We start from the raw sequence: 15,000 nt of genomic DNA on the forward strand, positions 1-15,000 counted from the left end.
TGTTTACCTATCACCCTCAGAAGAAGAAACAAAAAAAAAAAAAAGGAAAAGGAGTATTCCTTGATTTTTATTCATACTAACACAACTATTCAGGTATCAAGTATCCAGAAGATCTTTTCCCAAGTTTGTTTTAGTTGTGTTTATAATAAATCTTAACTTCCTAAAAACAGATGTTTCAAACTATGCAGCACCTATACAGGGCCATCACAAACATTTATCCAGGCCCTGCTATGAAAAGAGGCAGGTAAACATAAAATGAAATCGCTACTGAAATCTACTAAAATCGGGCTTACTGAACTGTAATTTTTCATTAGCTAGGAATGTGAAATCTACTTAGTTTCTAACAATTAATCATTGGAATATTAAATTTTATAAACTGTGTACTTCTAGACAAGTCTGTAGCACTGAAATTAACAAATATAGCTTCCGACCAAAATTGTAGCATTCACAGAGATAAATGAATAAACACAATTTGAAATTTTCACTTACTCAAATTCTGTAGCATAATATTTAAGAAAGCCCAATAAGAGGTCCCCAAGATTTGATTCATTCTTCGAGAGGTAAGGAGGAACATTACATGGAGCTTGATGTACAAGATGCAACTGTATAGCAGGACTAAAAGATTCCTGTCAAAAAGAAAAAGGGGGAAATACAAAGCCATTTAAAACACACACCAAAAACTTTACAAATCCTGACGTAATGCTCTCTGAAGAAGAGAGAAGAAATCTTTATGTTGGCAGTTTGGAAATCTGAAGTTTTTCTCCTACTAAGGATTTCACCATTATTTGGAGTATGCCAGAAAATACTTAAAAAACTAAGAGATTCTAAACCTTGGCTGAGGTATATCACTCATTTAAGTGGATCCCTACAGTAGCAAAAAATTTTCTAACTCATAAACCCTTACTGTACATACTAAGATTTCATCAAATTACATATGGATTTCTTTATAAATGTATCTCCTTAACTGCTTCTACAAGGAGCAGTTGTACTTTATAAAGGGTTAAATCAAGCACAAGGTAAGAGCGTTTTCTAACTGCCACTTAAAATTTCTCTTAGAGACCATAAAAGTAATTAATATATGTATAGTACTTATACCAATTTTAAGATTCTTAAAATTTTATTTCATTTTCGTATTTTGTATCTTAATGGGAAGGAAAGACAGAAATTCAACATGAATTAAACTTCAAAAGACAAAGAAGGCAGGGAAAAGAAGAAAGATAGGAAACAAACCAGAAAGCAATATTCAGCAAACTTTTACCACAATATTCATAAAGGAGGGTATCATTCGCTTGTAATCCATGCTGAAATAACACACTTATTGGAAAGAATACTAATGGGTACTTATCTTTTTGCTGATAGTAGGCCATTCATTTTCATGTATGATCTTTATTAGTAACAAATTCTGGTTCTAAAACATACTGAATGAACTATGGAGGTTCTAACGTAATACATATCCACGTATTAGAAAAAAAACTTTAAGGTAATTTGAACACTGTCCTTAAGATGGGTTTTCTACATGCCTCTTTGCCATCAGAGTAATAGATTTTTTTTTAAGCAACTTGTTCAGGCAAAACAGCTTATCCTTAAGGTTCCCAAATACCTAACAAATCAACCTTCGGTTTATGGATATCAATTCAATTAGTAATGTCTAAGTCACTCCATTAAATTAAAAAAAAAAGGCTCCCAAAAAACTAAGCTGATACAGAGAAACAGGGTAGTGCATCTATTTAAAGGCAGTCCTCGGGGTGCCCGGGTGGCTCAGTTAGTTAAGCATCTGACTCAATTTCAGCTCACATTATGATCTTACAGTTCATGAGCTCAAGCCCCACATTGGGCTCTGTGCTGGCAATGCGAAGCCTGCTTGGGATTCTCTCTCTCCCTCTCTGTCTCTGCACCTCTCCTTTCACCTGCTTGCAAGCGTGAGTGCGCTCTCTCTCAAAAATAAACAAACATTTTTTTTTCAACTTTTTTTATTTTTTTTATTTTTTTTATTTTTGGGACAGAGAGAGACAGAGCATGAACGGGGGAGGGGCAGAGAGAGAGGGAGACACAGAATCGGAAACAGGCTCCAGGCTCCGAGCCATCAGCCCAGAACCTGACGCGGGGCTCGAACTCACGGACCGCGAGATTGTGACCTGGCTGAAGTCGGATGCTTAACCGACTGCGCCACCCAGGCGCCCCAACATTTTTAAAAATTTAAAAAATAAAGGTAATCCTCAAAACTCCCAGTAAAAATAAAGGAGCAAGAAAATAACAAATTCTCTCCCTGTCCTACAATTCTATCAATAATTTTTAACTACCAAGAAGTAATAGATTACCTTTCTCTCAGAAGACCATTCTACCCCAACCACAGTTTGTAAAGCTGACACTCCTAAACCTGGAACTTCCCCTTACACTTCTCTCAGATTTAGTATTACATTATGAGACTAAGGTAGAAATCTACATTGTCTCTCCAACTAGGGGGAGTACAAGAGAAGCCTCAATTTCTAAGAAAGCATGAAAGCAGAGGGGCAGCAGGAGTACTGCGTCTACGACCCTCTGTCTTGTACTTGGTAAGTATAAAACTGGACTTAGGACAGCATTTTAACTTGTAAAATTTAAATGTTATTTTCTGGCTAATTAAACAAAAAGATATAACATAAGTTCAAATGACAAGGATAAGAAAAATAGATCACTGTTAATACCTTCTGCTCAGAAAGCTTTTTACTAATTTTGATTTCTAGCGCATAGCACACTAAGAATTCAATTTATGAACTGATGCTGAAATAAAACAGTCATTTTCTTACCTTAATTCTAAAACTGTTTGAACCTCTTTTAAAATTTTTATTTTTTTTCAATAATTTAAATAAAAAGATCATTAACTGTGATTAACAATGAAGAGTTGTGAGACCTACTCTACTCAAATGCTGAATGACTTGACTAACAGTTTGACCAGTCTCCTCTTAGCTCCGTTATTCTTTTCCATGGTCACATACAAAAAAGGCCATGGCATATATACTTGGGGAGAACCGAAGGAGAAATCCAAACGTTAAAAAAAAAAAAAAAAAAAAAAAAAAAGGGTCTAAAAGATGCCATAAGTAAACAGAAATTCCATTTAACCATCAGAAATCCCCATTGCTAGCAATCCTAAAATTCATATGGAACCACAAAAGGCCCCGAATAGCCGAAGTAATTTTGAAGAAGAAGACCGAAGCAGGAGCCATCACAATCCCAGACTTTAGCCTCTACTACAAAGCTGTCATCATCAAGACAGCATGGTATTGGCACAAAAACAGACACATAGACCAATGGAATAGAATAGAAACCCCAGAACTAGACCCACAAACGGATGGCCAACTCATCTTTGGCAAAGCAGGAAAGAACATCCAATGGAAAAAAGACAGTCTCTTTAACAAATGGTGCTGGGAGAACTGGACAGCAACATGCAGAAGGTTGAAACTAGACCACTTTCTCACACCATTCACAAAAATAAACTCAAGATGGATAAAGGACCTGAAAGTGAGACAGGAAACCAACAAAACCCTAGAGGAGAAAGCCGGAAAAGACCTCTCTGACCTCAGCCGTAGCAATTTCTTACTTGACATATCCCCAAAGGCAAGGGAATTAAAAGCAAACATGAACTATTGGGACCTTATGAAGATAAAAAGCTTCTGCACAGCAAAGGAAACAACCAACAAAACTAAAAGGCAACCAACGGAATGGGAAAAGATATTTGCAAATGACATATCAGACAAAGGGCTAGTATCCAAAATCTATAAAGAGCTCACCAAACTCCACACCCGAAAAACAAATAACCCAGTGAAGAAATGGACAGAAAACATGAATAGACACTTCTCTAAAGAAGACATCTGAATGGCCAACAAGCACATGAAAAAGATGCTCAACCTCGCTCATCAGGGAAATACAAATCAAAACCACACTCAGATATCACCTCACGCCAGTCAGAGTGGCCAAAATCAACAAATCAGGAGACTATAGATGCTGGAGAGGATGTGGAGAAACGGGAACCCTCTTGCACTGTTGGTGGGAATGCAAACTGGGGCAGCCACTCTGGAAAACAGTGTGGAGGTTCCTCAAAAAATTAAAAATAGACCTACCCTATGACCTAGCAGTAGCACTGCTAGGAATTTACCCAAGGGATACAGGAGCACTGATGCATAGGGGCACTTGTACCCCAATGTTTATAGCAGCACTCTCAACAACAGCCAAATTATGGAAAGAGCCTAAATGTCCATCAACTGATGAACGGATAAAGAAATTGTGGTTTATATACACACAATGGAGTACTACGTGGCAATGAGAAAGAATGAAATATGGCCCTTTGTAGCAACATGGATGGAACTGGAGAGTGTTATGCTCAGTGAAATAAGCCATACAGAGAAAGACAGATACCATATGGTTTCACTCTTATGTGGATCCTGAGAAACTTAACAGAAACCCATGGGGGAGGGGAAGGGAAAAAGAAAAAAGAAAAAAAGGAGGTTAGAGTGGGAGAGAGCCAAAGCATAAGAGACTCTTAGAACTGAGAACTGAGGGTTGATGGGGGGTGGGAGGGAGGGGAGGGTGGGTGATGGGTATTGAGGAGGGCACCTTTTGGGATGAGCACTGGGTGTTGTATGGAAACCAATTTGACAATAAACTTCATATATTGAAAAAAAAATTAAAAAAAAAAAAAGAAATCCCCATTGTTGGTAATTACTCACATTACAGAAAGATTCTCTGCTTTAAGAAAAATTTCACCAAAGAATTTTTTTTAAAGGGAGCTGCCCCATTGCACATGTATTTAAAAATAATATATGCTACCTTGGATATGAGTAGGCAGAACTTTAACATATTAGAAAACACATAAAGAACAATGAAAAGTCAAAGGAATTACATCCTAAATCCATGGGAAAACAATTTAACTGATACAATGTAACATCTTTCTAAACCCATTTGGAGGTGAGGTGGGTTATCAATACCTGCTGCTTGTTTTTAATGTAGGGAAGACATCTTTATTCTGTAATGACTTAATTCCTGGAAACATTTGCCAATTGATATTTAAAGATTTTTGAAGATCTGTACCTTCTGTACCTTTTTTTCCTTTTCAATCAATGCCAATTTTAGAAAAATTTAAATGGGCCACCCTTTGAAAAACATCTGAAAAGTCTCAACTTTTCTTTGCCCATAGAACTGCTTCCCCCCAAAATGGCAAAAACATCTTTTGCCAAATTCCATCATTTTCTGAGACTGTGCCATAATATCTTACCTTCAAAGTCTGAAATTTAGACAATTAAGCACTTTCTAGAATAAAATATACCGGCTGAACTTTTACTTGCTAACTGTTCTTTAAAAAGATACATGCCTTAATTGAAAGAAGACTACTTTTTACCTCCAGGCAAACAGAGAAATTTAAGTTACATAGTATTCTAACAATATAAATTATTAGACCCTATATATAAATGTTGAGGAAGGTCTCAAAGAAAAAGATAACTGATATAGACTACTTAAACAGAGTTCTGCCTAAATAGAAAAAGAGCTAAATGATATATTAAAGTCTCACCAACCTTTCTTAATTATATGCAGATTACCATGAATTCGGTGATACATGTTAAAGACTGATCATGAAATTTCCTTTAAATTGTATTTGCTTTTAGTAAAATGTTTAACATTTTGAAAGCAACATAAGCATCATAAAGTAGAAGCACTATAATGAAGTGGTTAAGAGCATGAGCTCTGGAGTCAGAATTAGCTTTGAAACCTTCTCTTAGCTCTATGAACTTAAATTGCTTAGCTTTCCAAAGGTTCAGCTTCTTCATCTATAACACAAGGAAAATAACAGTACTCATAGAACTATAATAAGGATTAAATGATATAATATATGTAAAGCATAGCAGCAATAGTATTACCTATATAGTATTTAGTATATTTAGTATAGTATGTAGTATAGTATAGTATTGCCTATATAGCTTGGCATCATTATTATTATAACTGTACATTATCTTTTTTATTTTTTTTTAACGTTCATTTATTTTTGAAACAGAGAGAGACACAGCATGAACGGGGGAGGGGCAGAGAGAGGGGGAGACACAGAATCGGAAGCAGGCTCCAGGCTCTGAGCCATCAGCCCAGAGCCTGATGCGGGGCTCGAACTCACGGACCGCGAGATCGTGACCTGAGCTGAAGTCGCATGCTTAACCGAATGAGCCACCGAGGCGCCCCTGTACATTATCTTTTTTTAGAGCACAAGGTGGAGTGGGAGAGAGAGAGGAAGAGAGAGAATCTTAAGCAGACTCCATGCCCAGTGCTAAGCCTGACTCAGAGCTTGATCTCATGACCCTGAGATCATGACCTGAGCTGAAATCAAGAGTAAGACACTTAACCAACTGAGCGACCCAGGCACCCCATACCTGTCCAATTTATGCAATAATGCAGTATAGTTACCTCCTGAAATAATGTATTATTTCAAAATTAACTTCCTTATAACTCTTAAAATTTAAGTAATATCAACTTTAAAAGAATGTTTTTATCACTAAAAAAAACTTCCCCCCAAACTTTTAAATATGTCTTTTCAAAGGTATTCATTTATAACCTGTTTTACGTAACTAAAATCCTTCATCATACTGTACACACTTTAAAACTGAAAAAAAAAGTTGCTATATGTATACATATGTATGCATATGTATATATGTAAAATTTAATATATTTCAATACATAACTACACAGGGGAACTCTACTTCTCAGAATTCCTAACTTCATAACTATAAAATGGCTTCCTGGAATATGAAGATGCCACTAGGGAAAGAAACAAATATAAGTTATCTTCATAAATCTCCATCTAGCATAAATCTAGGTAAATCTCACAATATACTTCCATTAAACTAAAGATCCCTTCATAAGCTTAACCCGAGTTTATATATTTAAACATTCTCAACTTCACTGCTTTAACTCAATAGTAAATATTCTGTCTTCTATTTGACTATTCATGTTGCCTTTTTTAAGTCAATAAGAATTAAATAGTAATAATAATGTTATATAGCTTTTGAAGATAAAGATATGGCCAGTCTTTCATCCTTTTCTTTCATAATTTAGTATCCAAACTGAACTGAAACACCATACCAATTTTTAAAACAATTATCATAAATTTGAGGAGAAAATATGAAAATAACTAAAAAAGCATAATATACTGAACAAATGTTATTCTATTTCAAAATTTATACCCTATTTTTAAATTCTACTTAACTATATTAGAGAAGCTCAAAATTTAAAAGAACCTTGTTTCCATGTAAAATAAAGTGTTTTTTCTGTTACTATAAAGTTTTAAGTCACTCTCAAACTTATTCAACCTGAAATTTTGTCATATATGTTTTTCTTAAAGAAAGGTGTATCTGTATAGGGACAATCAGATATACACAAATAAAATATAATAATCAACAGAAACTAGATGAAATAATATATTAGTGAACACTACTATCATTTTGCCTTTCCTCATTCAGCACAGTATAATAGAAAAAATATCAGTTTCTGGGTCCATAATTTGTGACTGTAATACAACTTGGATCAATAATATAATCTTCCTAAGACTTAGTTTCTTCACCTGTGAATCAAGGAAAATACTACATAAGTTTACCTGTCGAGGACTAAGGACACTGTATATAAAATTTATAGAGTGCTGACATAAAATAGATACTACATAAATAATAGCTATCAGTAGTAAGAAATAAGCTGATTTGCTTGTTCCATTGGATGGACCACCAAGAAAAGCACTCTACTGATCAATTAGCTTACAGGTTTCAGATAAAATTTAAAATCCTGTTAAGAGTGGATAGTATATCCTTACCCATGTAAGCATTAATCTTATAGTAAAGATAGTATTCTTCAAATATTTATGGTAATATAACCACACCTGAAAGCAAATTAAGACATTCTTAAATCTAGCAGGTCTTGCTACAAGTATTTTTTAAGGCTTTGGGACTGAACTAGTATTAAATCTATTTCCTCGTTATAGGTATAGAAATAGGATTATTAGCACAACAGGAGTGTAGAGTATAGGGTGAGAGATGAAGAGAAGATGGGACTCTGTCATGGGGGGGGGGGGGAGCTAGAAAATTAGAAAAATGAAACAGAAGTAAAAATAAGGTTCTTCAAACTAGAATATACTAGTAAGAACCTTGGTATCCTAAAATAAAAGCAATACCTCTGCTCTGTTCTCAAGCATAGAGCATTAAACTGAGACTTTATTAGTATTTTATTTTAGTAAAACGAATTCATGCAGCACAGAGTTTAAGTGAGATTTGTGTAGAAGCATCTGTTCCACACATAGTAAGAGATTCTTTAAAGGATAAGTTTTAACTATTAGACGCTTTGTATGCTGAAAAATATACACAGCTCTTTCTACACGGAAACCTAGGTCTTAACAATAAAGCTGGGACAATAAAATGAAACAGTGAACACCCAGTCATTATTTCTGACCTTTCAGCATAAGCTAAATAATCAATATTTTATGGAGGGAGAAAACCATTCAAGGATAAGACCCAAAAGTTCAAGTTACTTTTATTTCTATACTTTCTGATGCTTTCATTTTCACAATGTTTATGAAAGCATAGTGATCCCTAGCAATAACTGAAACACATTATAGTAGCTCTTTATAATACCAGAAATTAGTTTTCAAAATGAGGAAGATAAGATACCCAGATTCCAAACGATTCTTATAACGGTGTCTTTACCAGATGATCCACCACAACCTGAGAAGTCCTCACCACAGCAATCTCGATTACAGTGAACCTTTCATTATCCAGCACCTTGCATGTGTGCATTACGATAATAACATGTTCAAAAACAAGAACATCAGTTCTTCTCAATTATCAAAGGTTAAGTTATATTTAATTTAGATTCCACATCAAGGACTTGTATTTTCTATGATACATATAAAATAAGCAAGTCCTTTGAAAACTGATCACTCAAGCTAGATCTTTTTCAATTTGCCTATTTAGTAATTTTAGAAAACAGCTTTTTGTAACTTCATAAAACTAAACAGGTAAAAATTACATGGTTTCAGAAGGCTGATTAAACATTCTAAACAGATAGTTTAAATATTATTTCCAAATACAACCAGGAATAAGGATGATTATGGAGGAAAACAGAAATGGTAGGACTATAAAACAAGGAAACAGAATTCTGGAAAAAAGGAACACAAAAAACTGGAAAAGAAACAAAAGTATATAGATTGTGAGTTATGTACATTACCTAGGTTTCTCTAAATTCAAACTGAGTATATACCAAACTTTTTCTAGTAGGCACCCTTCACCACTTTCATGTTTCCAATTAACTTCAGAAGGATTCTTAATATTATGCACTCAAGGAGTGTAAGTATCAGTGTTACTCCTTTTGGTGTATTAGTTGGTAAAATCAAGTGAAAGATACAATGATTATCCAATTGTTCAACTTAATTTTTCCCCTGCTTTCAAAGTATACGTAGATTGGGCTAAAAGACTTCTGAGTAAAGAAATACTATAAAACTATTTTAAAATAGCACGAAGAAAACTGGAATGAGTCTAAATAGGCCTTGACCAATTGAATATATTTAATTCCTTTTAGTGATAATCATGAGCATCATGCAAATAATTCCACCATTAAGAAAAATGACCACACTGCCAATAACCAAATAAAATATGACAGTCTTCTGAAAAAGTATACGGAATATTTTTTAATGTGCTAGTGGCCAACGCCTCAGCCTATATAGAAAATGTTATTATATACTTAGAAGGTAACTACTACACCTTTTACATTCACATTAATACTGCATATAATAGTTCCACATATATTTGTCATAATATGTATTAGAATAATTTATAAGAAACACTTACTGGGTAAATTTTTTGGATGGATGGAAGGATGGGTTCAGGTAGGGCTATAAAAAAAAAAGTTTAAAGCTTCTGTGATTCACATAATTCATTTCACAAAGCAATAATTTGTCAGCTACACCCCAGGTATGAGACTATAAGGGTTTCTGCTAGAATTCAACAGTTTCCATATATTTTGTGAATTAACTCTGATCCCTAGAAATTTAAATTCAAAATATATCTAAGTTGATAACTTCAGGTTAATAAACTATGTATATTTCTAGGTAAACAAATGTTCCTTGCATTTTTAGAAAAACAAGTCATCAATGGACACACATCATTTGGTCCAACATCAGACACACACACAAAATAAGCAAGACAAGGATTGTTCTACATATACTGAATGAACATTGTTAAGATGGATGTAGCTATCAAAAAAATTTTTTTAAGTAAAGTCCAATGATACTGTATCATGAAAGAATAATAGCTATATCATAATTGTCCCTTTATGTTTAATTTCTTCTAATAAACAGTAATACCAAAACTGAGATAGTTTCAGGAGATCGATCTATTAAAAAAACTGAAAAAAAAAATCTTCAACTTCACTAATTTTTAAAAAGGAGGCTTGAGCAAAGTTTAGAAATATAAATCAGAAATGTAAAGTTTAGAAATATAAATACAAATATGCCACTTTGCCATAAAAAATTAAAATTTCATACAAAGGAATCATTATCTTTATATGTTACTTTATTTTTTGTCATTCTTCATTCTCCAATATCTTTACCAAAATCCAACCTGCAAAATACAATATCTTGACTATAAGATACAAGTAATGTGTTTTCAAGATTTAAGATTAAAGACCAAATATAATACCATAAAACAAACTGTGTATTTAAGAATTAGAAATACATTATATATAATTAAGTAAACTCAGTAACAATCATTATTTTTAACTTGCAGTTTAGCAAAAACCTTTTTATATAACTTCTGGAATACATTAATATCTAAATAATCAACTATTTATTACCAACTTACGTGATCTCCAACTATGATTATAAATGTATAAATTTCTATCACATAATATTTAAATATCTCTTCTGTATCATGCTCCATTCCCAAGTTGAAATCGGAATAAAATAAAATTCCATGATAGTCTGGAATGTTCACAGTGTGTGACTGAGGGGAAAAACTCATTACTTACTGGAATCACTCTTAGGAAGCAAAAATATTTTTTCCCAGAGGCATTCAAATGCTCAAAATTCTAGAAGATCCTACAAATAAACTCAAGCCCCAGTTACTTTAATTCTAAACGTCTTTATATTCATGTAATAGTTTTTAATGACTTTCTAACAATTTTGCTGTAATATAGAAGTCAAATTGGTAAATCTTACTAGAAATTAGTTTACTTAATTAAAAACCTGAATTCCCTTCTCACTGAATACCCCTAGTAAATTAAAATTATAATTTAAAAAACAGTGAAGAAAGGTTATAAACATTTAGAAAAAATTTTATTTCATTCTAGAATCATAACCAGAATGTTGGAAGAGAAAAACAAACAGTAATCACTGGTTAGGGTCTTTCAATAGACAAAGCACCCTGAGAACTAAGCAATTTGAAAGTTTTGGGGAGCAGGGATATCACTCAGTCAATCCCTTGTCTAACAACCTTAAAGCTAGTCATTTGTGAAAATAAATAAAAGAAAAGTGGAGTCAGGAAGCCCTGAAAGGGGTGCTCTCACACACCGCCACCATTCTCCATAAGAAGTATACTTTGCATTCCACAATAGGAAGAAGCTTCCTTTACATACTCTAGTAGAAGGAAGAAAGAATTCTTCCTTGCTCAGCAACAGCCCAGGCAATGAGAATTCAGCAAAACAGCCCCTTCCAGCTTCCTCCCCTTCCTCCATAAAGGCAAGCCCCTCAACCTCCATTCTCTGGACTTGCCAATGGTTGGTTCACTACAGTTTGCTTGTTCTGAATTGCGAGTCCTCTATTCCAGAATAAACTCACTGTACTGGCAAAAAAACAAACAAGCAAAAACCTAGCTCTTTTGTTTTTTAAGGTCAACACATTGCAGAGCAATTGGCGTACCGTGGCAGTTAACACTATCCTGATAGTAACATCAAAGTCTTGAATAGTTTTTCAAATGTTTATTTCACTCAAAGCAACATATATTCAGGGGCACCTGGGTGGCTCAGTTGGTTAAGCATCTGACTTCAGCTCAGGTCATGATCTCACAGTTCATCAGTTCAAGCCCCATATTGGGCTATCTGCTGTCAGCGCAGAGCCTGCTTCACATCCTCTGTCCCCTCTCTCTCTACCCCTCCCCCTCTCACTCGTTCGCTCGTTCTCTCTCTCAAAACTAAACATTTGGGGGGAAAAAAGCAACATACATTCAGGAAGGATCTAGCTGTAACAGCTATTTTTACTTCAAAATTTTGGACTTCAATCTTTTAAATTTCTCTCTCAAAAGAAAAAAAAAACACAAAACACCTTACTATTACAGTATCTGATCAATAGATAACACCTTCAGAACAGCTACTCTGTAAGATTTTACTTTGCCTACATTTCAGATGAGAGCTTTCTGGTCAGGCCTCCACAAATTTAAACATGGAAACATTCCATTCTGATTCATCAAAAATTCAACTAAAAAAAAGAGATCTTCAACAATAAACAATTTTGAAAATTCAAGGACAATTTTGTTTTTGAAAGAGAGAGTGCGTGCAATCTAAGAGGAACAGGGGAGGAGAGAGAATCCCAAGTAGGCTCCATTCTCAGCACACAGCTAGACATGCAGCTCAATCCCATGACCCCAGGATCATGACCTGAGCCAAAATCAAAAGTCAAACACTCAACTAACTGAGCCACCCAGGTGTCCCAAAAATTCAAGAGCAATTTTAGAATGCCTGAAACAGTTTTGTACCTGAAAACATGGTAAACTTTCTATGAATATTCATTCAAATTATTATTTCTAACCAGGTAATACTTTTGCCTTTTTATTAATTATTATTATTAATCTTAGATGGCCATTAAAATCTCTTCTCATCGGCTTTTTCCCTTCACACTTTCATCAGTCACCTTTCAAGCATATGTAGTCAATTACTAACTATTGAAATTCATTCTAGGAAATACTTTAATCTTTTCAACTTTTCCATATACAGAAGACAAATTTCCTTTCTCTACTCATGGCAGAAAAGATATTAAAAAAGGCTTTAAGAAGTTAAATGAAACCTAAAAGTCCATCCAATCCAATTATCCCTGTTACAGATAAGAATATTAAGGCCAGAAAGGTGGAATAAACTGGCCAAAATTACAAACACTAGTTCACTGTGGCATGACTGGAACTGCTCAATACACTTTGCAGACTCCTGTTTGCCAAAAAAGCAGCTATTTATTTCAATCTAATTTCAACACGGCTACTTATTTCAATCTAATTTCTTCTAGTGAGAAGTAGCCAAAATTTGCCAAATAACAGTTACGCTTTTACTTTTATTATTATTTTAGAGACAGAGTGTGTGAGAGGGGAAGATGGGCAGAGGGAGAGAGAGCAAGTGAGAGTAAGAGAGTCAGAGAGAGAGAGAGAGAGAGAGAGAGAGAGAGAGAAGAGGAGAGGAGAGAATCTTAAGCAGGTTCCACACTTAGTGCGGAGCCCGATCCGGGGCTCAATCCCACGACCCTGGGATCATGACCTGAGCTGAAATCAAGAGTCACAGGCTCAACCAGCTGAGCCACCCAGGCACCTCAATACAGTTATACTTTAGCTGTGCATAGTGGATGTACTTTAACAAAGACCTAGAAACAGTGATGATAGTGCCATTAATTACAAATCATCTTAGTGAAGAGGACTTTGTCAAAAACAAAATAGGTTTAACAAAATGTAAACAGAATTTTAACATGATTTTTGAACAGTGGTAAAAAATTTCTGAACTTTCAACTTGCTTACCAAACTGCCTCAGTACATGTGTGATAAAAGTCCATTTTTCTAAAGAAGGCAAAGTAAAGTATCTAAAGTAACCCACAAAAATGGAGAGAAAGAGCACATATTATAGCTGTTCATACATGTTCAATACTGTAGTCAAATCTCATTTCTAAATCACAACTAGTGTCTATTCACTTTTTAGTTTTAGTTGTAATTTAAAATGTACATTTGACAAAATCTAAATAACCCCTGATGTATTTCTGGCACATAACTTTTCAATATTTATATACATATGAATACATACACAAACTCAAATACAAATACAATTTTTAAAATAAAATTGATACCATGTTGTATATGATACCATATCATGGATATTTTCTTTTACCATTAAATATCCTAAAAACATATTCTTAGCAGCTGAAAATATTATAATTAATTCAATCATTCCTCTATTCTTAAAAACTTAGATTATTTCCAATCTTCTATTATTTCTTTCACCCAAACTCCATGCCAACTCACAAGGAATAAAAAACTTCTTTATCCAAAAAGAAAATCCTTTAATTCCTGTCTCAAGTGAAAAATAAAAAACATGATGAATGGTGCTTGAGCTTATTTTTATAGGGCTTCTGAACATGCATGTGCCTCAAGATAATGGATCCACAATATAGCGGTAAAAGTTCTTTGAATACAAAAGAGTAATATGAAAAAACTGTCAAAAAACAAAAGAAAACACAGCGAAACTTCCTTATAATGTTTTCTGGGGAATAACATTTCTAAAACATTTGTTCAAAGCAACAAATTAGAAAAATATGGCTATATGGGCCTTAGAAAGAACTTTTTAAAACAATACTGTTTGAAGACAGTGTCAACAGAAAAGACACCATAATGAAGTTTAACTGTGTTTCCATTTTAAAAATTGGGAAAAACCCATAATACTTACTTTGTAAATAGTGCAAAACCATCAATACAAGACTATAGCTGCTTAAAGTACCACGACTGGCATCATTTATCTCATGGTGACTTGCCCACTTCTTAATCACCAGTACTAACGGACGAACTCGATTTTCAACTGAAAGTAAAATGAAAACTTAAAAATGGTAAGAAAATATTACGGTTTCTCTGTAAGTTTGTATCATTTCCCAACTCCAAAAGAAAAAGCATTTCCTCCCTGTGTATTAAACATTGTGTTCACCATAAATGTGTCTTACTTTTACAAGGTATCTTAGTCACCTTTTAAAAATTACCAGTTACTAAAATT

The 15,000-nt window shown here is 34.0% G+C and overlaps 1 protein-coding gene across 2 annotated transcripts in view; it reads right to left on the minus strand.

Moving 5' to 3' along the window:
- The window catches only part of TENT2 (terminal nucleotidyltransferase 2), a 71,457-nt gene that overhangs the window by 17,781 nt on the left and 38,676 nt on the right, over positions 1-15,000 (minus strand). For both annotated transcript variants that reach the window (XM_058728728.1, XM_058728723.1), the window contains exons 10-12: positions 14,683-14,811; positions 9,846-9,889; positions 490-626 (exon numbers count right to left, since the gene is read on the minus strand). In XM_058728728.1, the coding sequence (XP_058584711.1) occupies positions 490-626; positions 9,846-9,889; positions 14,683-14,811 (310 nt within the window). The remainder of the gene's footprint in view (positions 1-489; positions 627-9,845; positions 9,890-14,682; positions 14,812-15,000) is intronic.

This window comes from Neofelis nebulosa, chromosome 1 (genome assembly GCF_028018385.1).
Source record: "Neofelis nebulosa isolate mNeoNeb1 chromosome 1, mNeoNeb1.pri, whole genome shotgun sequence".
Taxonomy (NCBI): Eukaryota; Metazoa; Chordata; class Mammalia; order Carnivora; family Felidae; genus Neofelis; species Neofelis nebulosa.